The following is a 27,001-nucleotide window of genomic DNA, read 5'->3' as shown; positions in this document are numbered from 1 at the left end:
CAGTTTTGACGTTACTGTCGGCCATTTTGACAAAAATCAAAATTTTGAAAAATCGTAAATTTCGCATTTTTCGAGATAGGCCTCTTGATACGGTACTTACTTTCGGTTAATTTTTCCCGCGAAGTCCATTACTGTTTTCGGTTTTCACGCAGGTGCCAGTCAGGCCGAACAAATTGAAAATGTAAAAACATCTCCATCTGCATACCTCATGTAACATGTCATCTTGAAGATATTTCAGGGAGCCATAGTGCTGTGTAAAATTTAAAAAATGGTAATAGAACCGCTGGCAAGAACGCGCCATTTGGGATATACAGGGTGGCAAAGTTTCCCCTTTTTATTGAACAACACTTCCAACAGCTTTTACAATTTTGTTTTCGTTTGGATTTATTGTTAATTTAAGAAATTTTATTAAATGTCACGAATTACCTAGGATAGTTGATAACTGACCCGGTTGATTATTTTCTCTTTATGTGCTACACATTGTCAATGTCTAGCGATGGATATTTTTACGAATTTTGCGATAACAGTGGAACATGCGAACATAACGTAGGAGACCAAAAGGTAACAGTACCGTAAACGGTTTTCGCTCCGAGCGTTCTGATTTTTGAATATGTTATTCTAAAGGTCATTTTGAACAACTTTTCTAAAGGGACAAGGCCGCGCAAATGCCTCCTTCACACTTTTTTTTAGGTTGAACGTTTTTCCAAATCCAACTGTCTTACGGGATCGTGGAGCGAATAGGGGTGCTGGGTGGGGTAAACTGCTTCACTGTGGGTATGTAATATTTTGTTGTTGCTTTAAAGATCTGAAACGTTGTTGATAATTACCTCACTCAGCACTCCAATTCACTCCACGAATCCCGAAAGACACTTCACTTAATCGACTAAAATACTAGAGTGGCCCATGCGCAAGAAAGATACACGAAAATTTTACAATTTTATTTTAATTGCAATCGCAATTGAAAAAAAAAATAAATTCTGATCAAAATAAGTAAATGAAAAACATATTGCTAGATAAGAATTGAAACTAAATGAAATACATTTCCTTTACTGAGGTGATCCGAACTAACCTGAACTAAATGAAATAAATTTCCTTACTGAGGTGGATGTAACTTTGCAATTTCAATAGAGAAATAATGAATGTCGCTTAATAAAGGAAATGACCGTTTAAACAAAAATTCTGCTAGATATCCAACAAGATGGGGCTCTTTTCTCCCATATCTGGGAATTCCACCACGGATATCTCTCCATATGCGCTCTACATTCTGAGCGTGAATTCGCGGATCAAACAAATATCGAAACAAAACGTTTTTATGTGAGACGTGAATGCTGGGAGAATCAAGCAATGTTGTCGAATTGATAAATTCAAAAATGATTATTTGGATGAAAAATGGAAATATGTTACCTTACCTTACCTCACCTTACCTTACCTTACCCCACCCAGCACCCCTATTCGCTCCGCGATCCCGTAAGACAGTTGGATTTGGAAAAACGTTCAACCTAAAAAAAAGTGTGAAGGAGGCATTTGCGCGGCCTTGTCCCTTTAGAAAAGTTGTTCAAAATGACCTTTAGAATAACATATTCAAAAATCAGAACGCTCGGAGCGAAAACCGTTTACGGTATAATTACCTTCTCAAAAAAGGTACAATAAAATAGCATATGACTCAAAAAAATATAACACCCTGTAAAAGCCTGTCGATAACTTTGGCATTTTGCCGTAAAGAGCCTTAAATAAAATAGGCGTACAAACTTTGCCACACTGTATATCAAAAACGGTACGTTTTTAATCGTGGGTCTATTGGCACTTTTGATTATTTTGCAGAGTATCGTCGCTCCCTGAAATATCTCCACGACGATATGTTACACCCTGTATGTGGCTTCCTAATGTTTATTTATTTTATACATATACCGATAGACTAGATTAATTTCCCAGAAATAATTGTTAATAAGTATCGAATTCGAAAGCAATTTTTCCATTATTTGCTTTAATAGAAGTTTAAATGGTTTTGTAGATCAATAAATTGATTTTAGCGTCTGACCTGCACAATTTTCAATTATTTAGCAGAGTAATAGTCGTATGTTCCGTGCCAAATCGCACTTGGCTGATGCACTTTATTTTCATGATGCACGTCCCATTTTCCCTAGGACCTCTTGTCGAATGCTGATTGAAAAGTACGAAAATCAAAACCTGAGGTGGATGTTGAGCATCAACAAAAAGTCTGCTTATTAAAGAAGACTCAGTCGTTTTTTTCCATTAAACATTTCCTCGTACATTTCCCTGCGAAAACTCGCATATTTCCCTTCGTTGTATTTAAACTGGGACGAGTTTCGCTGACGTTTTCAAATTTATTGCGTGCAATTAAGAACAAATTTTAAATAATTTTTAAAACAGTGACCCCTTAATTGAAAAGCGTCAACCTTTGTTCAATCAATATTTTGTAAAGGAGTTTTTTCGGGAAAACGGGTATTGGTATTATTGTTATTTCCAGGGGTCAGCAATAGATTTAAATACTGACAATGGATATTGTTTAAAGGATTTGCGTAAGGAAGACTCGACCACGCGGGAAAAATCTTAAAATCGAATTTATCATAAGTGTAGGTAGTGAAAGGCAGCGTCTTATCCGATTCTTGGCTCTCTAACGGTTTCCCGGAAATGACCAATTGACCATCGAGAAACTAAACGCACTTTCATTGCCCGCTGTTGATTGCCTCATTATACCATCAACAAGAACAAAAATTTTCAAACAAAACCCGCAATCTAAGACCCCATCCAAGGCGAATGTATTATTTCACTTTAGATGTAGTTATGGTAATTAGGCTTCGTGCAAATGGAAATTATAATAATAAAAGCCGCAGAACCGTTGACCTCAGGCCGAGGTATTTTTTTATTTATTTATTTTATTGCATAGCCGCATAATAATTGAAAAGCCAGGTAGTCTCCTGATTAACCTTTTTGAGGTTAACACTCGAAAATTACTTTTTTTTTTTATTATTATTAATCGGTCGCTCGTTGTTGGTTCAATGGTGACAGTTCAATAACAGCAGGTCAAGTGGCGTCCATTTAGGTCATTTATCACAAGAGTTGGACACTCGACACTATCGACATCTTTCGAAGAAGTTGTTTAGATTACAAGAATTTTTGCTCATTATAAATTTTGCAACGAAGTGGCCTTCTCCATTACAACCCATTCACCCCATTTTCTCGGCTATCAATGGCGACACATCGTGGTCAATCAAACCACTTCGCTGCTGCTGAATCTACGCAGAAAAAATTCCTAAAAGGCCAATTGAGCAACGATGGTTCTCCATTCGAAGATGGGTTCTATCGGTTCCCATGTATGGGCGAGGAATGCAGTTGCTCCCATTTCGCAGATAAATGTTTCTAGGCAAATTGCGTTCATTAGATGTGCGCAATAAAAGCCCATTTTTGTATAATTGTCTGGCAAAGATCAAGAGTTGCCAAATCGGAAGGTTTGATTACGTGACGTTTCCCTATTATTTTGGGGGAAAGTTTTTCCATTAACCGCGTCGCAGCGGGTCAACAACCAGGGCGTTGTTGGCTAGACACCCCCCCTACTTCCATTTTTGCTTAAATTGGAATGAGACATGGCGTTACCCGACCCTGACCCGGAGAAGGGCAATGTTCACAGGGTCTAGGGTGTCGCGACGCTCTTTTGCCTGGACGATGGAAAAATGCAAAAAGGCCTTTTAAAAACTAACACGTGGAGCTAATTAAAGGCAATTTCAATCCCTAGTGACGTCGCTAAAAATTTTTGTCAAATTAAGTAAAGAGTGATTTAAATCGAGTCTCCACGTTACAATACGAAATGTTTTTGAACTGTCAATGTAATTGTCAACGTCAATGTCTGATTTCTAACCTAAAAACTTCAATAAAAATAGTCGTGGCGTAATATACGACGGAAAAACGTGGTAAAAGCACTCGAGCCTTTTGTGAAAATGGCCGATCAAGGAAATGTACATATATTAAAGTTTTCATTAGATGCAAGTACTCTGAAATTCCTGTTTTTCGAATTTATGGCGACTTCGGTGCGCCGCTTTATTGCACACCAAATGCGACAATGCGGCCGACGTTTCCCACTGTCTTTAGTTTATTTCTGCGGCCATATTGCCGCACTGAGCGCGTACTATCTCTATGTCCGAATTCACTATACAATTTTATATTCCATTGGACCAAAGCTTCCTTAACAGAAATACCCTTAATAAAATTTCGCCCACTATTCTGAGGCTTTGCGCCCAATTTGTCCCCTATTTTCATCCGAATCGTCCGGCTACTCATGCCGAAAACGTACACACAATCAATCACTGAGGTGTTCTCTACGTTGGAAAGCGAGGATAATATGCTCTCTATGGAAAGCGCGTGCTAATTGGAGAAATCCATTTATAATTAAACTCCAAATTTTCGATTAAAACAAACTGTACCCCGAACGATTTTGAGGGAAAATGTGGATATGTGGAAGCAATCTTTGAATCAGCATGCAACTCACGTGAAGTTGATACGCTGTGAGTCATATTTTTCCCTGCAAATTTGACATCAAAGCTCTAAGATACGACGAAGAATGAGGCTTATTTTGATTTGTTTTATGAAGCAGGTTTTATCACAAATATCCTAGATATCGTGGCTTAATCGTCGAGGACCCAATTTTTGACGAGTTTTACAAACATTTTCTGCCAAAATCGTAAAATAGAAATCAAGGCGCTGAAAAGTCAACAGTTGTAAGTGAACAAGTGGTTTCTTTTTGAAAATTTTCAGAAAAATGTCAAAATTTTGAAGATCACGTTTTTCGGCCTAACAGACTGATATGGATAGTTTGTTGAACGTCGACGCCTTAATTTAGGGCTTGGAGCGGCGAAAACGCAGTTTGAGGCATAATTTTGAGGCACTTTCAATATCGTGAAACAGAAGTTAAAGAGGGCCCATATCTCAGAAACGAAAAGAAATACTATAACTTCATTTATTCGTGTTTATGGAACTAACCCATACGGTTAATTTGAGCTATTTTTGAGGGTACCGGTTTCCGAGATATCCTCACTTAAAATTAGAACAGACCAAGAGATCCGAACTAACCTTTCGAAAACTTACGTTATTTTCTCTCTTAAAATTCATCGAAGTTCCTACGTCAATCATAACGAAACGTTATGTAGTTTCTGAAAGGCTTTAATGTGTTTCTAACATCGGTACGTCTTTGACGACCTTTTTGTAATTTAATACGTAAAATAATCACTATATGTAGATTCCCTCAATCTTAGAGGAATCCCGAAAAAGTATGAAACATTTTCGGTTACACGGGAGAAGCCCTTCAATTGACGTGCACGTCATACAGGGCCGCACGTTGTGGGGTATGCCCCTTCGCCTAAAAACTTTTATATTTGAAAAAACTATCGGTACCATTCCGTCCTTGATGTGATGGCAACGCAGCCTCGGGTACCTCCCGAAGTGGCAAAAACCTTATAACCAATCCGTCTCGGGCAATAAACATTAGTTTTCAGAATCAAAATGAAGTCTGCGAGTGGTCAGAGAAGTTTATTTTTTCCCACCATATATGGACGGGTTCCCGAGATGAGAGACAAAAACGATCTTCGTATATATAACGTTTGTAACTTCTATACGACGGTGTATCGTTATTAACCGAAATTGCCGCAAAAACGCGAGAACATTGACCCATTTTCAATTACTGATTATCGAGATCAATCACCTTTACTAAAATGTAACGAATGGGATGAGTGAAAAAATCAATCAATCGGATCTCCAATTCCACGTTAAAGGTCATAATGTGACTTTGGACTAGTAAATCGTAAATAGTTTGGTTCCGTTTCATGGCGCACGCAATTTTTTTTTTTTTTTTTTTTTTTTTTTTTCCAATCGTGAGTGTTATTGTAGTCTGAAGCGAGAGCATACATTTTGCTTTTGGTACCGCTGCATAGTCAATTAGCTTAAATAATAAAAATATGTTATGCGAAGACGATGTACGGTGCAGGAAGGTGTCAATAAAAATCTGGAAAATTTCTTCCCTACTAGACACGAGAGTAATTAATAATGCGAGGCGCGAATGAGAAAAACCGGGGCCGCCCCATTAAGTGCATCCAACCGTTGCTCGGTAAATAAAGCCGGTCTTAACCCATTCTTCCTGCAAAAGCCGTCTAAGTAGGTTTGCAGGAATGCCGCTTCTGCAGCCGTCTGCCGTTTTGCCCGCGGCGGTATGCGAACCTTGAATCCGTTCGCTGCACTTGCACTTCCTTACTGCAAGAGAATTACGACGCCGTAGTTGCCACTGTGCATGCTGGGGAAAGCGAAATTTTGCACTTTCAATGCGAACGAGCTCAAAATCGAAAACAATCGCATAGACATGGCCAATACCCGGTAGTTGACGTGTGACGCAGACCGGGGGGGTCTCCGAAGGTGTCGCTCCGAAACAAAAGAAGGAAAGATGGCGTTGATACCTCAGGAAAGCTGTCATAAACCATTGTCGGTGGCGCTGTGAAACGCGAATAACAAAACGAGCAGGCGCAGAAACGATCATAACCTCAACTGCCAGAATTACTAGCTTTCATCGCTTTGCGCACCACAAGTCGCACTCATTTCTTAATATACCTCTAAATACACAGCTGCTTTTATTGGTGACTTATCACCAATCCGGCAGAAATTAATGGTTTTTTCCTTGAAAAAATTACCCCTTTGACACTGTTCAATAATATTCGATTCTCTACAAAAAACTGCGGATATTTTTACTTATTTTCGATATAATTAGCTGCAATAACCAAACCTATCATATGTGTCATATTTCAAATGTCTTTCAATTATGTTATATGTTTGTTTTCATTTGAGTAAGGATGGTTTGGTTAGGTTAGTTTAAATTTCGGTGGTCAGGTTAGGTTTTATTATACTATTTATTATATTTTTCAACTGTTTTTTTTTTGTTTTCTTTTACCCCTCCCATCGCCCGCATTTACTTCGCTGTCCCAACAACTCGCAGATGCTCATAGGAAAAATATGTAAAAAAATCCGTAATATCTTGTCAAGAATCACGTATTGCAACATTAAACAAGTCATTTTGTCCAAGAAGAAACTATGAATTTTTATTGGACTAAAGTGACATGGAGCCCTTTTCAGTAAAAAAGTTCACATAAATTACTAACGCCGTGTATACAAGGTGATCCACGGTAGATGGCTGGTTCGACGTTCGCGGAAAATGGGCACATTGTCTTTCTAAAAATTTGAAAATATTGACAATCGGTCGTGCCCTATCGGCCTAACACAGTTTCGGCTTTGCGAGATTGCCGGTTGTATAAAAAAGCAGTAGCAACTCCGATATATGCAATGGGACGCCCTGCATATATTTTTAGGTTTCCTATTTCTTTTTGAGCGTTTCTCCTTAATGTTTCCTACACTTGTCTCTAGCAGTTATCAATATATTAATTAATGTTATGCCATAATAAAACCTGTGTTACTGAAACGAAAAATTATACAGATCGTTTTGGAAATGTCTACGAATTTGCCTCGTGAAGAAATAGCTATCCTATCTAGTACAAACTGGCTCAAAATCAAGTTCTTTTCGAGTGAGTACACTAGTGAGGTTGTGAATACTTGTTTGCACGTTTCGACGGACACAATATAATGGTATTAAATGTGGAAGGATTGCACGGCGCCTTAAATATCTTAAATTCTAATCAAAACCCAAGTAAACTATAATATAACTCAATTTTTCCATATTTACACTGAACAATCAAAATTACCTTTATTGAATGCCTAGCACTTCAAAATCTGCACATGTAAAGATTGATTTTGGCCCTCCGGATCTTATTTGCATCAAGTTCACAAATGCAGTTGGTCACACGTGTGCGCAATTCCTCTTTACGCTTTACTGGTGTAAGATAAACTCGTTTTTTTTTTTTATACCTTACACTACAAGTAAAATCCAGTGGGGTAAGATCGGGAGATAGAGCAGGCCAATCCCACGGGCCCGAACGCCTGAATCAACGGTTATCAAACATTTCAAAGAGATTCCTTGTTACCTCTTGATTACAGTAACGCGGTGTTGCGCCTAATTGGAACCCACAAGTGTGATGTTCTTGAGGAGTCAGCTTTGCTAAAAAATCGTTTACATCTTAGGATTTCGAGGTGTCTGGCGGAATTTAACGGTTCATTCTGAGTGACGAAACTTACTTGATTATCGTTCAGGATACAGAGAATCTTAAAACCGAATTTTCTTGAAATTCAATTTCTTTAACCACATTTGGAACGCAGAAGTGTTTATTCTGTTTGTGGAAAAAGTTTCCTCTGAAAAACGTCCTCTGACTAAATTATATTTTTAAATAAGTTAGGGTCTTCTTGTTTGCGTGCTAAAATTGCTTCAGAAAAGTGAATCCTGCGTTCCTAACCTATACGAGTTGAATTCTAGCGATCTTGGATGTGTGCATATTACTCTTGAACAGAACTGTTTGAATCGAAGCACATGCTCTCCCCAAAACGTTTGTAGTATCATAAAAGACTTGGGGATGAGGGCATAAGTAAGCTGAAATATTGAAAATATTTTCATCGTAAATAATTACGTATTTAGGTAAAATTGATTTCGCCATTAGTTTTGAGCCATGGTTAATGAAATTGTGAAGCATCTGAACACTTCCTTTCAATAATTTGCTGTCATAACGGTACATTCCATTAAACTTTCTACATGTTCTTGCTGTAATTTAGTCATATTGTCCATTCCACATCCAAAATTTCACTTAAATAGCCGTTTTCTGATCTTCAGCTAGTTTTCGAGTCTGGTCTTAAATGCGCGCAAAGGAATATTCTCGACCCCGCTTCCCGTCGACTCGTTGGAACAATTGGTAGTTTAATTATTTTCAGTCATGATGGTGCTCCTCCACCACCTTCGGAAAATATTTTTAAATAATTCAGCATTTATAGACAATCATAAGACATCATTTATTTACGAAGTATGATGTTTCATGTAGGAATATGATATATCGTTTAAAATGAAAAGGAATTCTTCTACAGGGCATTTTCTAATATACTACAGGGTGTCTTTTAAAAGACGCACTTCAGCTAGGTTTAGTATCCAACTGTAAAAATCCATTTCGAACTACTCTGTACGGGGTAGAACCATTTCTAATTCAAATCCGGTGTAACCGTGGTTTTTGTTGGAGCTTTATTGTGAAAAAAGAGTATAAATTCAGATTTTAAAAACCGTTAGGGATGGTATAGGAATTGTAAAGTAGAAACTTTGAAATTTAAACCTAAAAATTAAATAATGTGCATAGCGCCCCATTTAACATATCAGAGTTGCTACTTATTTTTTTTCTTTTTAATAAAACTGGCAAGATCGCACTGCTAAAAATATTTCAAATCGATATAGCAAGATTCATTACTTACACTAGGAAATTTTCAGACATACCACGTGTCTCATTTTACGTAATCATCTAATCGAACATCCACCGTGAATCACCCTGTAGAATAGGACTCGGTCGTATCAACCATCTTTGCGAGGCACTTTTTCTATATTTAAACCGCACCGCTGCAATTACCGGTGTAATTGCGCTGCATTACGAGTCCATTAGGACAAAACCTACCTCAAACGAACATGGCTTGACATACATTAATAACCATTTTGCAACTTAAAACCGTTGTCGACAGACACAATTTTCATTTTACGATGAAAAGGTTTAACCTTTGTTGAGATGTAGAGGACAATTTGAAGCTCTTGATCGAGAAGTTATTTCGCAGATATTCATCAACGAAAAAATTCTTCTCTGAGTCTTCTGAGACTGTTGAACCGTGTTACCGACATCCGAACTACCCCGTGAGTCTACTGAGTGTTTTTTTTCAAACTGTCAAAATGCAATTTTTCACAAAACGTTTGCATTTCTCTCTTTTTTTAATTTATAGATAGTTTGCTCCAAAGTTCATTCAATTTGATAGAAGGAAGAAATGAATGAGAGAAAAAGAGAGAGAGAGGGATTTTTTTATGAGAGTTATTGGAGCCTTAAATTTAGCTAACCAGCAAACGATAAAATTTAAGTAAATCCAAAAATTTGAATAGGGAAAAGTGAGAATATAGAAAAGGAGCATCCAAAGGAATGTCGAACGCAGTCACCCAAAGCATTTGACAGCTTTCCTACACTTGTAATGTAAATGTAGCGTGAATTTCGTTCCAAATGAAAATTTATAATGTGAGTATTTCTTTAAAGAAATGTATGCCCGGCGGACACTTTTTGTCGGTTTTATATCGAACCAAGTACACGATAATAGGGTTAAAATATAACTTTCCAAATTAAAGGAGAAATAATTGTTTTTGGACCAAGTTTTAAAAAGAATTCCTTAATTGGAATCTAAGCGCTGTGGATGGACATGTGTAATAAAAAGTAAAAGAATTAGGGTGAAAGAGAGAGAAAAAGAGGGAGGGGAAGAGAGGGAGGGAGGGAGAGAGAGGGAGAGGGAGAGGGAGAGAGGGAGAGGGAGAGGGAGAGAGAGAGAGGGAGAGGGAGAGAGAGAGAGGGGGGGGGGGGGAGAGAAGGAGAGGGAAGAGGGGGAGAGAGGGAGAGAGAGATGTGGGGGGGGGGAGAGGGAGATAGAGAGAGGGAGAGAGAGGGGGAGATAGAGAAAGGGAGAGAGAGAGGGAGATAGAGAGAGGGAGAGAGAGAGAGGGAGAGAGAGAGGGAGATAGAGAGAGGGAGAGAGAGAGGGAGATAGAGAAAGGGAGAGAGAGAGGGAGATAGAGAGAGGGAGAGAGAGAGGGAGATAGAGAAAGGGAGAGAGAGAGGGAGATAGAGAGAGGGAGAGAGAGAGGGAGATAGAGAGAGGGAGAGAGAGAGAGAGGGAGAGAGAGAGAGAGGGAGAGAGAGAGAGAGGGAGAGAGAGAGAGAGAGAGAGAGAAATTAGTATTTACAAGAATAATTGGAACCTTGAACTTGACCCTGCCAATAAATGATCAAATAAACCCATTCGTTTAAGTTTCATATGGTTAGACATTCAGCTTAAAGAATTTTAGTTTTAAGTTATTTTTTAATTCGCGAAAATAAGTGTTAAAATGGCCTCACACCTCAAAAGCTAAAAGGGACATTGCAACACGACTCACATAGCTCATCGAGACAATTAATTCGAAATAGTTTTTAAGACAATTATCGTACTGTTCATCGATATATCGATGCTCGAAATATGAAAAGTGGCAGAAATTAGTGGTCACTTCCTCATAAAATCTTTGATGTGTCATTTTGGGCCTCTAAAAATGCCTTAAAGTGCCTGACTGGTTTTGGCAAGTGTTCGCGATCGAACTGGGACTTCACGGAAAACCCCAGTTTGGCGTAATTATTCGACAATAAGTAGTTCGATTTTACCGCCCTTATCGACAACCTTTAAGTATACTGTTATGCGAGTTTAAAGGCTGATCATCTGCGCTACATTACGCAACAGGTATCGACACCATATAATGGTTGTTCTTTCTTGGTCTTTTCCACCGTCTTGAGCCCCTCCCTGGTTTCTCGAATCCACTTTACGCCCAAATTCACCAAATAAATTACCAATTAAACACCTGATTTCCCTATTTATCCAACACAAAGCACTTTTTGATCGAATTGGGATAATTCGTTTCATCGTTCGTTGGTTCGGCGTAATTATGCCATTACTTTTTCAATAGTTTCAGGGCCGAAATGCAATTGAAGATTAATTAATTTTCAGACACAAACATTATTGTATGCAGTTAGTCAGGTACTCCCCTTTTTCAAGTGTTTTTTTTAATGGTTATTAATAATAGTTTGTTTTACTCGAAAATGCAGAAACAAATTTTTATCGACAATCAACGTGACATTCCAGCTATTATATCGTTATTATTATTCGCGAATCGGCCGCATTAACCTTAACCCACATGGGTGCACCCATGATGCGTTTCATTGACGAATTTTTTGACGAACCTCGTAAACAAGGAACTGGGGTGTTACAAAATGATTATTGTTATGGTTACAGTTTGTTTTGATAATCATTTCGAGTTATTTCTGTCCGGCCACGAAGCAAACAACTGTAAAGTTATATCGCAAAAATTTCGATTTATGCTAAACAACCCAATAAAAAATATTTTCAATATGGCGCTGCTTCCTTATGTAATGCTGTAAATATCGCACAATTGGGTTAACGGGCGTAAAGGTTAATATTTGAACATTTCTGTGATTAGAATTTTGCCTTTGGTAGAGCTCAAGGTTTCGCTAATGGTTTACTAATGAGGAAGATTCATCATCGGTTCCCGGTAGATAGCGAGGGGTGTTAGTCAGCAACTAACTCGTACTTGCAATTTTAACGCTGAATTTCTGTTGTCTGCAGCAAGCAAAGGGGAGTGCATCGCATTAATTCAATACTACCTCCTATTGTCTGAAGCATTTTCCGTTCTTATGGGAAACGACCGACGAGAATATTAATTTAAATCTATAAAATCCTATCTTATTATCAGTTCTCGCATCTCGAAAGCCAGACGGACTTTGACTGCACCAATGAACCTTCAAAACCGGATGCCCCTTGCAATCTCAACAAAGAATTTCCTAATACCCATTTTTGCAGCTATCGCTTTTCGGTTAATCTGTGTTTTGCTAGGCGATACATCAAGATTTGAAAAACAATTTTCGTTACGTTTGAAATACTAAAACTCCTCGTTTTGATACAGTCCACCGTGTATATTAGGTCGTTTTTTGGATTTGCTTCTCAGTAAACCTGAGTTATTTATGGGAGAACCCATACAAAAGACTTTCAAGTAATATCAATATTAGCAAGAACAGATTTTCATTTTTAAATTCTCGAAATTTAGAATCCCATATTCCTTTTTCAAAATTGATATACAGGGTGTCCGAAACGGTTATGTCATAAATTCTAAGATTTATAGAGAAGTCTAAAATAATGTTAGTACTTCATATAAAAGAATTCCTAGCGGCCTTCGTTACCAAGTTATTTCGTCTCAAAGTAAGAACTTAAAGAAGTATGCGTTTTCTTGTATTTTTCAAAGAATTACTATGATAATAATGAACGTTGGGTGGTTTCAATAACTCATAATCGTGGTTATTTTCATACGTAAAGAGATACTTCATAGGTCTTCTTTATACAGGGGAAGTCAAAATTTATCAAACTTATTAATTTTTTTGTTTCCGGATACCCTGTACAGGGTTTCCTATCTTGTCTCGTGTCCTGGAGCACAACCACTTTGGTAGCCATAAAAGATATAAAGTCAGTTAATTTAGGGTCCAGTTACCCAACTTAGAGTCAATATTATGCCGTTTTAAAAATTGAAAAACTTCCATCACTTTCGGAGAAGTTCGAAAATATTGCAATTTTAGAAGAACACTTAGATGTTCCCTTCGCTTTTTAAACGAAGTAATTGAAAACAATTGACACTTCATCACTGCAAGTCTCTCTTAATTTGCAAATTTCGATTTTCGACAACCCCCATCAGTTTTGCGCCTCCCATCACTGTTCCTTAACAGTGACGAGTATGAGATTTTAATAAATTACTTCTATCACAGTGCCCCACAGATAATAATCTAATGGGGAAAGATCTGGTAAGCGTGACGGCCAACGTATATCTTCATTACCTGAAATGACTACCGGGAAATATTTCGAACAAATGATCAGCCGCCACTCTCCTTGCGTTTGATATTTTCGAGGAGGGTTTACTGTTTTGCTCACTGCCTGTGAAAATTCCGCTTCATTCACGTGCAGAGACAAACGCCCAGTGAATAGATTTTGGATCTTGGAAAAACGCAAATTTTGCAGTTTATGTAGAAGACAATCTTGGCCGTAGAAGTAAAACCCACGGAAAACACTTTGTAGATTATCGATGCAAACCAAACCAGTTTGATCTACACCAATTCTAACAACTTCATTAAACTTAATCCCCCGCTAATTATGCAAATATTATCTTACATGCATTCCGATTTTAGTCTTTATTTTTCAAAGATGAAAGGCAATTTACGGTGACACGATTGAATTTGATTGAGACCTTTGACGAACCATCGAGCCCAATTATTGCGAGCTTGATTGCTGCTGTTCTTCACGCACTAGTATTGGTCTATTTTCACAAGGCAACGTGGGCAATAACCCGGTTTGGCCTTTGGTTCAGCCTTACACCCAAATTATTGTCTTTCAAGGCGAGTAAACAAACATAGAAGGTCTAATATACGAAGAAAAAGCGAAAAAGGTGCTCAAATTGTGTATATGAAGGAACGGACCACGTGTTTGATAGAGAACTCCCGCATTGAAATCCATAATATAGAATTTCATTGCCCTTGGGAACAATACGCTTTCCTGGATGGTCCAACGTACTAAAATTAAACATGGATATTTTTAGGTTATTTCATTTCATCAAAACAGAACATTAATAGGAGTAAACTGAACATGTGGAGCACTTACATGGACCAAACGGAAGATTAGACTCGTTCATAGATTCAATTGTAGTGCGACATTAACGCGACCTATGCCAACTTGCGGACTATGAGAAGGTCAAGTAATACACCTGAATTTCCTTAAAAATCAAATTAAAATTTTAATTATTGAGAAAACTTGTTTGGTGTTGTAAATTCCTCTGCGGTCATAATATCGTTGTTATGTCTTCTTGACCTTTCTGACGTGAAAACCTCTCACAAGTTTTAGTTCATTTTTAGATGGCGATTTACTTAATTTTAATGTTTTGACCTCGATACGCAAAAATTTCAAAGAGTCACTCAATATAATTACTGGGTGTTTTATAATATGGGAACGTTTTATCAGGCCAAACGCGAAGAAAATGATTTTCTAAATGTTTAAAGTTATTACCTCGTAAGTTTTAAATTACTCTGAAAACGGATAAAGACGTAGTAGCGAAGCAAACGTAGAAATTTCCGTACTGCGCTAGTACCACCCGCTTGAGTACCTCCGCTACGACCATTTCTGTTTTATTCTATTCAGAACAGTGACGTACACTACAGTAGGCGCGAAGTCTTACACTTATTTGCTGTTTGATATTGACGTTAAAGTTAATGATCAGAGCTTAAACATTCGATTTATTAATTTTTTTCAAACCGAAGGTTCTGAATATCATTAGGACGTCTTCAGGTAGTATCGTTCTAACAGAATAAATGACCAATTCGCCTATTTGAATTTCTACCGGTTTAGGTTCTTGTTCCTTGTGATAGATAAGTTCATAATGTTCAATAATATACAGAGTGGCGGACGGCAAAAACTTTAACTTTTGTAATATAGGGAGGATCATGTCAAAAACTCCTATTAAAGAGCATACAAAGCTGGTAGACTTCGAAGCAAAAATAGTCTGATTGACTAACAAATTCCTCTGTAAGCTTTAAATATTGCATTTATATGTTTATACGAAAGTGAAAATATCATAAATTTGCCCATCGTTCGAGCACTGAGGGCTCTCCAAAAAGAAAATATATCTCCATTTTTAGTACGCAAAAATTGAAAGATTCTGAGTAACAGATTACTTCCTGAATTCACGGCATCGTTTTCGTTATTCTGACAAAGCATCAAAATACGCATGTTTCCAATATGACAAATGAGAACAAATATTCGGGAAAATCAATCATTCAAGCGATAGTTTTTGTCAGAATCAATAGAAATAATTCCTATTTTTTATAGAACTTTGGCAGATCATGAAACTATTCATAAAATTTGTTTCATTCTAACAATTCCGGAATTTTTTTTGGAAAATTGATAATGTGAGAACTCTTCATCTGAAAAAATGCCGAATGGCCTTGTTGCAAATAATTTCCCTAAGTTTACATTATACAGGTTTCTGAAAAATAACTAATTATGGATAATTGCAATAAAAAAAATTATCTATTATATTAATCATTCCAAACATTATTAATTTTAAACGCTTCTGATAATAACGTAATATCGTAAAATCATAATTTTACTTTAAAAAATATATTGTAAAAAATCCCAAAACACATTCTCGTCCAAGAGACGTGGAAATTTCTTTGGAAAAACGTCCTGTTTCAGTCTTTGACTTGGAAAGTTTATATCCCAAATAAAATTTTGTTAGAAACACCAATTCTGATAATGTTTAAACATTTCTCGCAATCTGGCAATACTGAAACTTCTTCAGAAATTTGTCTGAATTTGAAAATTATCCATTTTTTTAGAAAATTTGCTACAATTTGACATTTATGATTATTTTTCTGAAAATAAAAACAGAACACAGAACAATAAACGTATTATGATAACATAAACCTTCTTAAACTCCTAAGTGATTCTGAAAAGCTGTCTGCAAAATTTTTGGAAGACGTTTGAATTGCGTCAGAACGCATAATGTAAAACGCTCGAAATAAATCGAGAGAAATAATGTCTGGAACAGTTTGCAGCTTGGTTGGTTAAGAAACAGTGACTTAAATGACCGTCTTCCGATGTACTAATTTTTGACAAATCGGTCGAAATCTTCGCCGATCGTTTTAAATTTATTAGAGCAAGATCGTTTAGTTTCGCGTGCGATTATCGAATCATCACTATCATCCCCTCCGCTGCGATTACGCATCGACGAAATCCTCTGTCGATTCCTCGATCGCGCTAAAGGAAGAGACGACACAACCCATACCTTAACCTACACCAACACGACACCTCCTGCGCCTAACCAGCACGATTTCCCTTTCGTTTCGCGTCCGAAAACGCGCGATCCACTCCGAATCGACCTTAACACGGTACGTGGTGAGCCGGCATATTCAAGTATTCGAGTTAGTGGGTTATAGATACTCGCTGACGGTGGCCGAAAGCGAGAGTCGCTTATTTGACACATCTCTATGTGCCGGCACTAGTGCTGTTCTCCCGGTGGCGACGAGAGTGAGTGTAAATATGACAATGATCATGCTGAAGCCGCATCAGAAGATCCCGGAAATGCCGCTAATTGCCAACTTGGCGCCGCAGCGGATCTTCGTGAAGCAAGAGATGATGGAGCGTGAGGAGTTTGTGAGGCGCAGCCCTCACCGCGATGCAGTGACACCGAAAAGTGAACATTCGTATGAACACGACGCTAGACTCACTGTTATCGAGGACAATTTTAATGACGAAAAAGTGTTTGATGATAAGAACATTGATACTAATGATAGTCCCCTGGATTTGAGAGTGAAGGACAGGGGGGTAAGTCCTAACAGGGACTCGGGCACTGAGAGCGACGACACCGATGACAAGCTGATGATCCAGGACGACGCCGACTGCAAACCTTACAAGAAGAGTTTGATCAAGAGATGTAAGTTTGATGATGTTTTTGACGGTGTATGGAAACCCAAGCCAATTCGTGTTGGATATTTTTAAAGATCAAAAACAACGCTTTTCGATCTATTTTTACGCTTCCTGTTTTGAGTTGCGCACCTCTGGAAAATGTTGAAAAATCCGCAGGAATTTTTTTCAGGTTTAAGTTACTTAGGCGCGATTGTTCCAGTATCCATCGCATTTCGAGAATGTTATTTAAAAATATTCGAGAAATTGAAATTTTTCCATTTCACTGTTTTTTCAACTGTTTTTTTCTGCGGTGATGCCCAGAACGACGTTAACCGGCAAACGTTGACCACGTTAACGAACGCTGGAGCTTTGAATATTTGAATGCGCGAAAATGATTATAATAAGAAATTAGATAATTCACTTACTCCCCAAGTTTCTTATTCAATTTCTGAGATAGAACTCTTTTGAGAGCTGTTTTTTTTTCGGTTCTAAATAAAATCTTCCTCCCCCTCTCTTTTTGCCTTCAGTTAAAAAAAGAAGTTGTGTTCAAATCATTTCTTCTTTCGTTGGGCACATTTTGAATTTTGGATTTATTTTGCACTCTTTAACACAACAAAATTGCATTCAGGTTACAAATATACTACTAAAATTGTCTCCTTAATGAATTTTTCTCACCTCCACCCAATTTTGAAGTTAAGCAAGAAAATTTCTTTCTAAATCAGTTTTTTTTTTTAAACACAGCTTTAGTTTAAACTATATAATTACCAAAAACAGCACTTTCTAAAAGAATTTTTCCCTTTCTAAATGCATGCTCACTGAAATCTATATCTATTTTTTAACTTGTTGCTAAATGTCTTAATCTTCCTATGTTCGCTCTTACATCACAAATTTCATATTAACTCTAAATCAATTATTTCGTTTGCGAAGAACCCGTTCAAAGATCCACTTTCGTGGTTCTAAGCTCTCTATTTTTTTAACATCTTAAGGTCCTACCTGCTTTTCTTTTTTCAGTTAAGTCAGAGAATTGCTCTCTAAATTCATTATATCATTGCTAAGGGTCCTTTTGAAAGCTGCTTTCTGCGTTCTAAATAAGATTAGTATCTTTTTTGCTTGTTACCGACTTTCTTCATATTCCTCTTTGTGAGTTCAGCTTAGAGCAAGCGATAAAATTGTTCGCTAAATTCAATATTTCATTGCTCAGCATTTGCAAAACTGATTTTCAATTCCAACGAAAATCACTCTCTCTTTTACTTGTCATCGATCTGTAATTCACTTTTTTGAGTTTGGTACCGACTCTTTAAGTAATTTATCTCTCTCATTCCTGCACTCCTTTTGTCGTCTTTCTAACCTGATTTAACGCGCTTTCTGCTAATCTTATCTCGTACCTCCGTTCGTTCTTTTAAGACATTTCTTAAATTAAACCTGATGAATAATGCTCGCAATTTACCCTCTTTAAACACTAGACAACAATTATGTAAGATTCATTAGCAATAAATAATAATTACAGGATTCTTTCCATGAATATTAATTAATTAGAGTTAAGTTTCCTGTGACATTTTAGACAGTTTGAAAGAGAGAAAAAGAGAGAGAGTGAGAGAGAGAGAGAGAGAGAGAGAGAGAGAGGTAGTTCATTTAAATAACCCCAAGAAACAATGAGTACTGCGTGAAGCATGCGTCTTCGCAAAATTTATCACTGGCACCTGATTCTATATGGTGTTCCTGTACGTCACCACCACTTACATCCTCCTTTTAATAAACAAAAAATGCAAATCACCTCTACAAATAAACGTCCGGAAATGTCTTTTCATTAGCATTATTCAGTCGCTATTTAGGGTCAAATTATTAATGTGATGTTAATTTCAACACGAGAGATAGAAACAAAGAATCTCTAACGCTGAGGTCCTATTTCACCTTTTCATGGAAATTTATTCTCGTTGAAATTGAAGTTAACAGCACATTAATAACTTGGCCCGTGCAGCACCTTGTAATGTTGGATTTTCTGGTACTTTCGGCCCCATTTCCAAGCTAAATTTGACAGATGACAAAGTTTACTGAAACCGTAATTTTATCCCGGAACCGGTGATCTCTTTGCTACTCAATACGTCTGACCTACATTGAGCCTGAAGCCCCGTTACATCAGCCTTTTTTTTATATAAAAAAACCATGTATAATGGATCTATACAGGTAGTATCTGATTTTTTTGTACCTGCCGCTCAGCTTTTCACCCCGTATGTGTTTACCAGATGGTTTTGGGGGTGACGTCAACGAAAACTGAGATAAAGAGTCGATCTGCAAAGTATAGGAAACCCACGATAAAAATTATCTTCGATCAGATAAAGTTACCCATAAAAGTAATTAGTCCTTAAACAGTTTTGTGCGGATTGCATGCAAATTTCCGAAAATTGATGTTCGTCTAAGTCTCGACGATCGTTGGCCCTTACAGGGGGTGGTTGCGCCCCTTGTATGCATCATAATCTTCGATATGTGAGAAGTAGGTTATAGCATAACTGTTTTTTCAAGTCTCAGAGAACTGTTAAATCCCTACCATTATCTGCTAAATATCAGGGACGTACTAAAAGGGTCAGAACCTTCCTACAATCAAGTTTGAATTTATTGTTTAAAGCCGTTTTTTGGATATTTAAAAATTCTCGGGCAGTCGAGAGGATTATTTACGCCAATGAATTGTACATATTTTATTCTTGAGAGGTTGCAAAACAAAAATATTTATGTCAATTTGTTTAATATCAGTGCCGTGTTCGAAGCAATAAGAGTGTAAGTCTTCATAAAATCAAGAAAATTTCATTATGTTGAGGAGGAATTGGGGAATAAAAAATCACATAATTTGAGGCTACGTAGGCTAATAAGTTTTGCTTATCTCGTTTCTTCATGTTTGCAGGATAAAAATTGCAAATTTCAATTTTTTCTGTTAATTATCGAGAGCGCATTGAAAATAAGGGTAAAATTCATTATTCTGAAGGATTTTGGAATTTTTCAGAAATTTCTCCGCGTCATTTGAGTCAACGAAGGTTAACGAATGCTTGTTCTTTGAACTTTGCAAAAAAAAATTAAGAATTTCAACATTTGCTTAGTGTCAGGGGCACACTAAAGAGTCAAAACTATGTAAGCACAACTAGCTTTCAATGGTTATTTTCAGCGTTCAGAGTACTACTTAAATCTACTTACATCACAGTACGGGAATATAATACATTGTGCAATGTCGTCAGTGTCAGAAAGTCGTAGAAATCCCCGTCTTGCTGACGACCCTCACTTAAGCTCGTTCTACCACATTTAGCACTAACACAGTACAATACGTTGTACGTTACATTATCGTATAATACGTACATTAAGGCGCACTGCCTCATCCGTAAAGCGTTGTACTCTTGTTGACAGCGAAAGTGTCAACAACAGTACAATAGAAGAGCTGACACAATATGTATGTACCTAGGGTTGTACGTATGTTGTGGACACAGTACAACGCCGTTGTACTGTGCTATAATGTACCTGTTAAAATAACGATACATTCTCAATGCCAAGGTTATGAAGGGCAAATTGCCAGTTATATTTTATCTAATTGCGGATTAATTTACATCCAGTTTTATCGCGAATTTGTTTAAATTTCGATAAATATAAACATGAAAGTAAATGTGATTACGCCAGATCACAATAAGGTTGTTTTTGACTGTGTTTTAGAGATAAGTATTTTGAATTTTTTGACGTCTAAAACAGCCAAATTTGAGCGTCTCGTGGGCGTCTGGAGCCCTTTATTCTAGGTCAGGGGCGTAAAAGACGAGCCCTGAAAATCAATAGCCCAAATGCGGAAGTGAAAGTCTGGATATGGGTTCTTGGGCGCAGGCCCCAAAGGGAATAATTCTTGGGTAATTGTCTGTTAGCAGTCAACCTTAACCTTAACTTTTGCACTTGACTTAATTGTTTAAACTTTATTGGGGGGGTCGTTGCCTTTTTTGATAAATAAATGGGAGGATTTTCAATAAAAATTGCCATAATCTTATCTCTGGGTTGTTATCAGTATTTATAAGATAAATTAATTGAATTGACGTAGGTTAAGGCTTAATATGGTATTATGTCGTAAATTTGCTCAACATTCAATTACATATCCGGGACAAAAAACGCATTTAAGTTACTAGAAAGCTGGTAGATGTGTCTTCCTGCTGTGTAGTCAGCTTTATGCTAAAATGGATAAGCCTAGCTTTAAATAACGGAGAAAGAGATTCTTGGCAGCGTCACAAAATCAAAGTATTAGGGTATTGGATTTCAAGCAACATGAAGGAGAATTTTCTAATTAAGGCCAGTTTTGCAAGTTCTAGTTAACGTTGTCGTAATTTGTGTACTAGTTTCTAAAGGCCTTTTGATGTGTACGAAGAATAGATGATGTTTCAGTTTTACATTGCCTGCTTCTCTCTAATTATGGCAGACACGTGTCGCGTTCATATTCCTATTAGATCCGTATTAATGCATATTTTCTACAAATTAAACAATAAAAGTGCATGTTGGCGCATTAGATCAAGAGCCGTGCGCGCATTTGTGTGTAAAATTGTAGATTTCATTTACTTTCTTTAGAATTTCTCCGCGTCCTACTTCCACGGCACTGCAATTTTCCCATCTGTGCGTTTATTCCATATATCGGTGAAAAATTTCGTTTTTGCATCGTCTATCAACTCGGTGCATATTGACCTCGATCGGCCAGTTAAAAAGGAAAACGTCGTGATTTTACTTTCATATGATTGATTCACACGGAATTCACTTCTGCTAGCGAAAAGTGACGGTAATGAAAATGGGCTTTGTTTCGCACCAAACCGTGGCGAAAAGTGCAATTTACGTAATGGCGGGGATGTGTAATTATAGAACGATGACCAAGATGATTTTGAATGAAAAACAAAAACAGAGAACGCTACTCATTCAGGAAGTCAAAAACAACGTTCTATACTTAGTTCGAACGCATCAGCACAATTCCCGAACGAGGTACAATATACCAACAAATCAATGCAGGAATAGGTTGCTTATCTGAAAATCTGTGCCATATAGTTCGCGAACCACTGGCTAAGGTGTCCGAAAAGGTCACTTAAAGCTTGATATAAATGCGATGATGTAATTAAGTCCGGCACGTGTTGTAAACAAAATGGACAATCAGTAGTCTGAACGTGAAGTCTCGATGAATAATTGAAGGAGGATTTGTAAATGGGGTTTTACTGTTGCGTTAGTTGTGTTCTTGAAGATCGATATTGTTGATAAAGTGATAGAGATGTTAAAAATGCAAGTGTAAGTTGTGTTTTGCTGGAAAAAAGTCGCGTCAAACGATTTGAAATCGTTAAGTTAGTTCCAGTTGGAGAAGATTCTTCCGGACCATGAAATGAGCCTGAAATTTAAGCCCAAAGATACGCTTTGAAGACGGGGTAAAAGTTGCTTGTTTAGGCTTGAAATTATTCGTAATTAAGCCATGAAAATTTAGTCACAAGAAAATTGCGTGCTGCTGAGCCTGAAATTGGAATATTGGATGTAGGCAGAAAATTTTCAAAACTCCGCCGGGAATCCAAGATAACTTGAAAATAAAAGCACCAAAAAATTCAGAAGATAATTTGGATTTACAGGTCAGACGTTGCTGGTTTCGAGCTGGAAGATGCGGCTTAAACGTGCCACTGCAAGCTTAAAAATTAGAGACTGCAAATCATATAAAGATGAAAAAAATTATCTAGATTTGAAGCCTAAGCGTAGCGTATTTTGAGCTGAAGACTTAGTTTACATCTATTTTTTCAGGTTTGAAAATTACATAAACAATTTTAAAACTCACTCGGATTGGACGCTGAAATGTTGCTTATTTTACATTAGAAGACGTAATTGAAGTAGCTTTTTTAACAAAACAAATCAAATTTAACAATATTTTTACTTTTGCTATATTTGACAGTTGTTCTTTCAAACCTGAAAAATAGAGACCGAAAATAAGAGAATATATAAAAAATCGTCTAGATTTGGACGTGGAAAATGGTTCCAGCTTGAAGATGGAGCATAACATTCGTGTCTTCAAGCTGGAAATTTACAGACTGAGAATAACCTAGAAATCTGAAAAAATTGCCGATATTTGGAGATCAGACATAATATGCTTCGAGCATTGAGGTTTAACATAAAATTTGTTCCTCTAAATTTGAAAATTCACCAATTGAGCTTTTGAGCTGAAGGATAGGTAAGCCCCGGCACGAAGACGTAGCTTTAAGAACTGAAACAAAGCAGAAGAATTGTGGGTGGGTACATTGACCAGTGATCAATGCAAACTTGAAGATTTTGCCCATTCGTCGTCGCGTTCCATTTGATTTATCACATGAATTCGTTGACACCCGAAAGGTTTTATTGACAATAGTGAATTAAGTGCGCTGGTGATAATGAACTATTGAAGTGGTCCATACGGTAAACGTTTATTTTTTGAACAGTCTCTTTACGCTTTTATTGAAGTCCTTTGACTTCTCGGTATCTAATCAGCGTTGTCCGTAAGTCATCTGAAAACTCGACTATATAAACCAAATTTCATATGACAATCGAGAAAAATTCGAAAACGCGGACATCTGACTATTACATAAACATCCTTAAAACCCCAACACAAGTGGAAATGGGTGTTAAAAATCAGCCCTTAATGGATCGTTTTTTTATGGAGACATTAAGCTGGCAAGGATGTAGGTCCTTCCATAAAGAGCCCTTTGTAATCGAGGGTTAAAACAAGCTCTGTCTTGATCTTCCACAGAAACGTCAGAAATTTAATATTTTACTTCCCAGAACGTGCACTATGTTTACATTGATATATCAGCTTTTGGGGGGCTAGACTGAAGACGTTTATTCTAATGGATTGTAGGTCAAACTATCGGACATATTTCTACCTGGCCCTAAAAAGGGTTATTATTCATTTCCTTCTTTGGATTATTTTTTATGGGAGTGTCTGTGGGATTCAGTCATTAGAAAAGGGCCTTGCTGCGTTGCGTTATTGTTTCTTGTTCTTTAGCCTCAAAACGCATTCCCACGTAATTACCATATTGCATTAGATGTCGAAACGATCTGAAGATGTTGGTTGTTCGTGATGTTCGGCGCGATTGCCAAGACCCCGTAAAAAATTTCGAGAGATTGGAAACAATGTAAATACAATAACATCTATTCGGACGATGTGACAACAATGCAGAGAAACAGCGTTGCCAACTAGGTCAAGGGGAACTGACGTTTCCGGAGCTTTCGTCATATGATCTAAAGATAATTATATAAGATTCTATATGCATTTAAGGATGCTGATAGGTGACTAAAGCGGTTGCGCAGATGCAATAATTTAGGTGAAATTGGGTCGCGAGATGCAAAATAAACGCATTTAGGCGAATTCAAATAAATCACATGCCATCCTGGAGTCGTTTATTTGCGAGTGCGACCCCATTCTTTTGACAGTGCATTTTATCGAATACATAATTTCAAAGTCTTCATTCGTCGTGATTGTTCCGCTTCCTTCCCCAAATTAAAGGGCTATTAAAAAGGAAAAATAATCCTGCTTTAAGTGCCCCTCGGCACTTCCGGATAGTTGGAACAAACGTATTATTAAAGACTTCCTTCCCTTCTTTGAGAACCAGTCATTGAGACAAGGGAAGCCGAGCATGTCTTTGAAAATTGTGGGAATTCCTCGCACTTGAAGAAATCTATGTTGGATTGTTTGAAAATGGAGGAAGCGGGCGACGATAGCAATTCTTGTCTAAACATTTGGCTAATGGACGTGCCATTTCCAATAGAATGTTTTGCAAAAATCGAACGTAATAAATTCGCTAAATATAAGCTTCAATCTGTTTAGGAAACCGCAGGCCACGTCAAGGAAGTCGTTACTGGAAGCCATATTTGAGCTTCCTTTGTGCTCTTTTTCGTGGACCGGCAAAGTTGATTGATTCGGGGCTGTTTTCAGACTACATATTAATCACTTGGCTATTTTTAATCGACGAAATTAGCCGGAAGTGTCTGACGACAGCCCCAAAGAACCTTTCCACCACGGTTTCTGCATACAATTAACATCTTCTAATCGTCTTCGAACCTTGAATGATGATCAAATATCAGGAAACTATCACTTCCTGGACACCAGTGATACTAGACAATTAAGATCAATGGAAGTCACAACAATATAATAATAATGACAAACACCACCACCATCACCATCGAGACGATAAATTTTATTTTTTCTTGTTAGTGAGTATGTCACAGCCTTAACCCAGTTCGAGTGGCAGCTTGTTTACGAATGCAGTCAGTATAATTCGTTTAAAATGTTTACAAACGTAATAACGTCGCTAATATAAGCAAAAATGTCGTAATTTATGGTACCGTGTTTGGTTTTTTTCGAGAATTCGCCTGCCGTTAGCAAGGAATTGCTGGACAGCGGTAATGGCGACGATGCTTTTCCATTACAGGCAATTAAATTAAGGACACGTCTGGTTCTTTAATTTGGCCCGAGAAAGGGTGCAAAGGTCTTCGATTGGGTGTCAGAAATTGATGGATTGAAGGCAAACTTGGAAATTAATTTGCAAAACCAAAAACAAGTCAACGGTTGAAACTTTCCTGTTCGCCTAAAGCTGAGTTTTCTGCGCGAGTTGCCGTGCAAAATAGGCAATAGCGCCATCTATTGTCAGCATTGTCCGACTTTACGCCAAAAAAAAACCATCAAATAACATGATATTTAATGTCTAAACAAAAGGACGTTTCTGCAAGGTTTTGAGAGTCACATCAAGAGTTTGAAATCAATTTTAAAGTGGCAGATGTGCCTTACTACTGCTCCTACATCATATCAAATACAACTGGGGTGTTTTTTGAATGAAAAAACACTCGCGCGATTACCGCCCTCTCCTGCGGCTCGTGCGTAACATTACACGCTAGTGCTACGTTCGTTACTATCTTCGCCCGTTACGTAAATGGGGATTTTGCGTGTCTCTCACTTTATACTTTTTTCCAAACTGCAAAACCTGGGAAAGATTTCTAGATTCAAATCTAACATCAGATGTCAATAAATTACATTGTACATTTAATATAAAAAAAAATTACAAATGTCAAAAAATTATAGATTAATTTTTTTTTTTTTTAATTAGAAATGGTAGAATTGGTCATGTCAATTTGACAGATGTCGACTTACTTCACAGTTGTTTGTTTTCTGATTAAATTTTACATGTACCAAAAATTGACTTACAGCAAATGTTTCCTCGCTTCTGACATCTGGTTGGGTGGGGTCGAAATAGGCATACAATCAGTCAGTCGAACTTGGTGCTTAGGGTGGGGTCGCACAGTTGGGTTCAAATAAATTATTATCTCAACTCAGCAGTTCACTGACGATCATTTGCCGTGGCTTACCACTGAGGGTGGTTCTATCATTGTGTCTTAAATTGAATTCAGCCACGGAGAGTGCAATAAGGGATATCGTTATTATTATTATCAACACAACATTTTAACATTCTGCTCAGATATAGCCGATAGAGTTCATGTTGTATTTTAAAAACGTTATTTGTGGAATTTCAGCCAAGTTTTCTTTCAAACTTTCTGCTTACATTTAGCCTCTAGTTTTCCAACTCGAAGAAACAAATTTTACAGTAAGCTTGAAATAGGTAATCGTTAAGCTAAAGTTTCATGAGCCGATTTATTCTATCTTTTGAGCTTCCTTTCAATTTCCAATTTTCTATCCTAGCGAACAAAGTTTTATGATGCTATAAACATCTTTAAGTCCAAACTTTACCTGTTTTTTTATGTTTTCTACTGGCTTTCAGTTCCTCGATTTTGGATGTAAACAATTTCCTGA

General features: G+C 37.3%; 1 protein-coding gene across 5 annotated transcripts in view; it reads left to right on the top strand.

The window, feature by feature from the left end:
* Eip74EF (Ecdysone-induced protein E74) overlaps positions 1-27,001 on the top strand; it is an 81,767-nt gene that overhangs the window by 34,594 nt on the left and 20,172 nt on the right. The window contains exon 1 of one of the 5 annotated variants that reach the window (XM_066295297.1): positions 16,602-17,227. The exons of the other annotated variants lie outside the window; for them this stretch is intronic. Coding sequence (XP_066151394.1) covers positions 16,834-17,227 — 394 coding nt within the window. The 5' untranslated portion in view covers positions 16,602-16,833. Of the gene's footprint in view, positions 1-16,601; positions 17,228-27,001 lie in introns of those variants that run through there. 5 annotated transcript variants of the gene reach the window in all.

This window comes from Euwallacea fornicatus, chromosome 22, assembly GCF_040115645.1.
Source record: "Euwallacea fornicatus isolate EFF26 chromosome 22, ASM4011564v1, whole genome shotgun sequence".
Lineage (NCBI taxonomy): Eukaryota > Metazoa > Arthropoda > Insecta > Coleoptera > Curculionidae > Euwallacea > Euwallacea fornicatus.
Note: the sequence above shows the minus strand (reverse complement) of the source record. Positions and strands in the feature narration are given on the sequence as shown.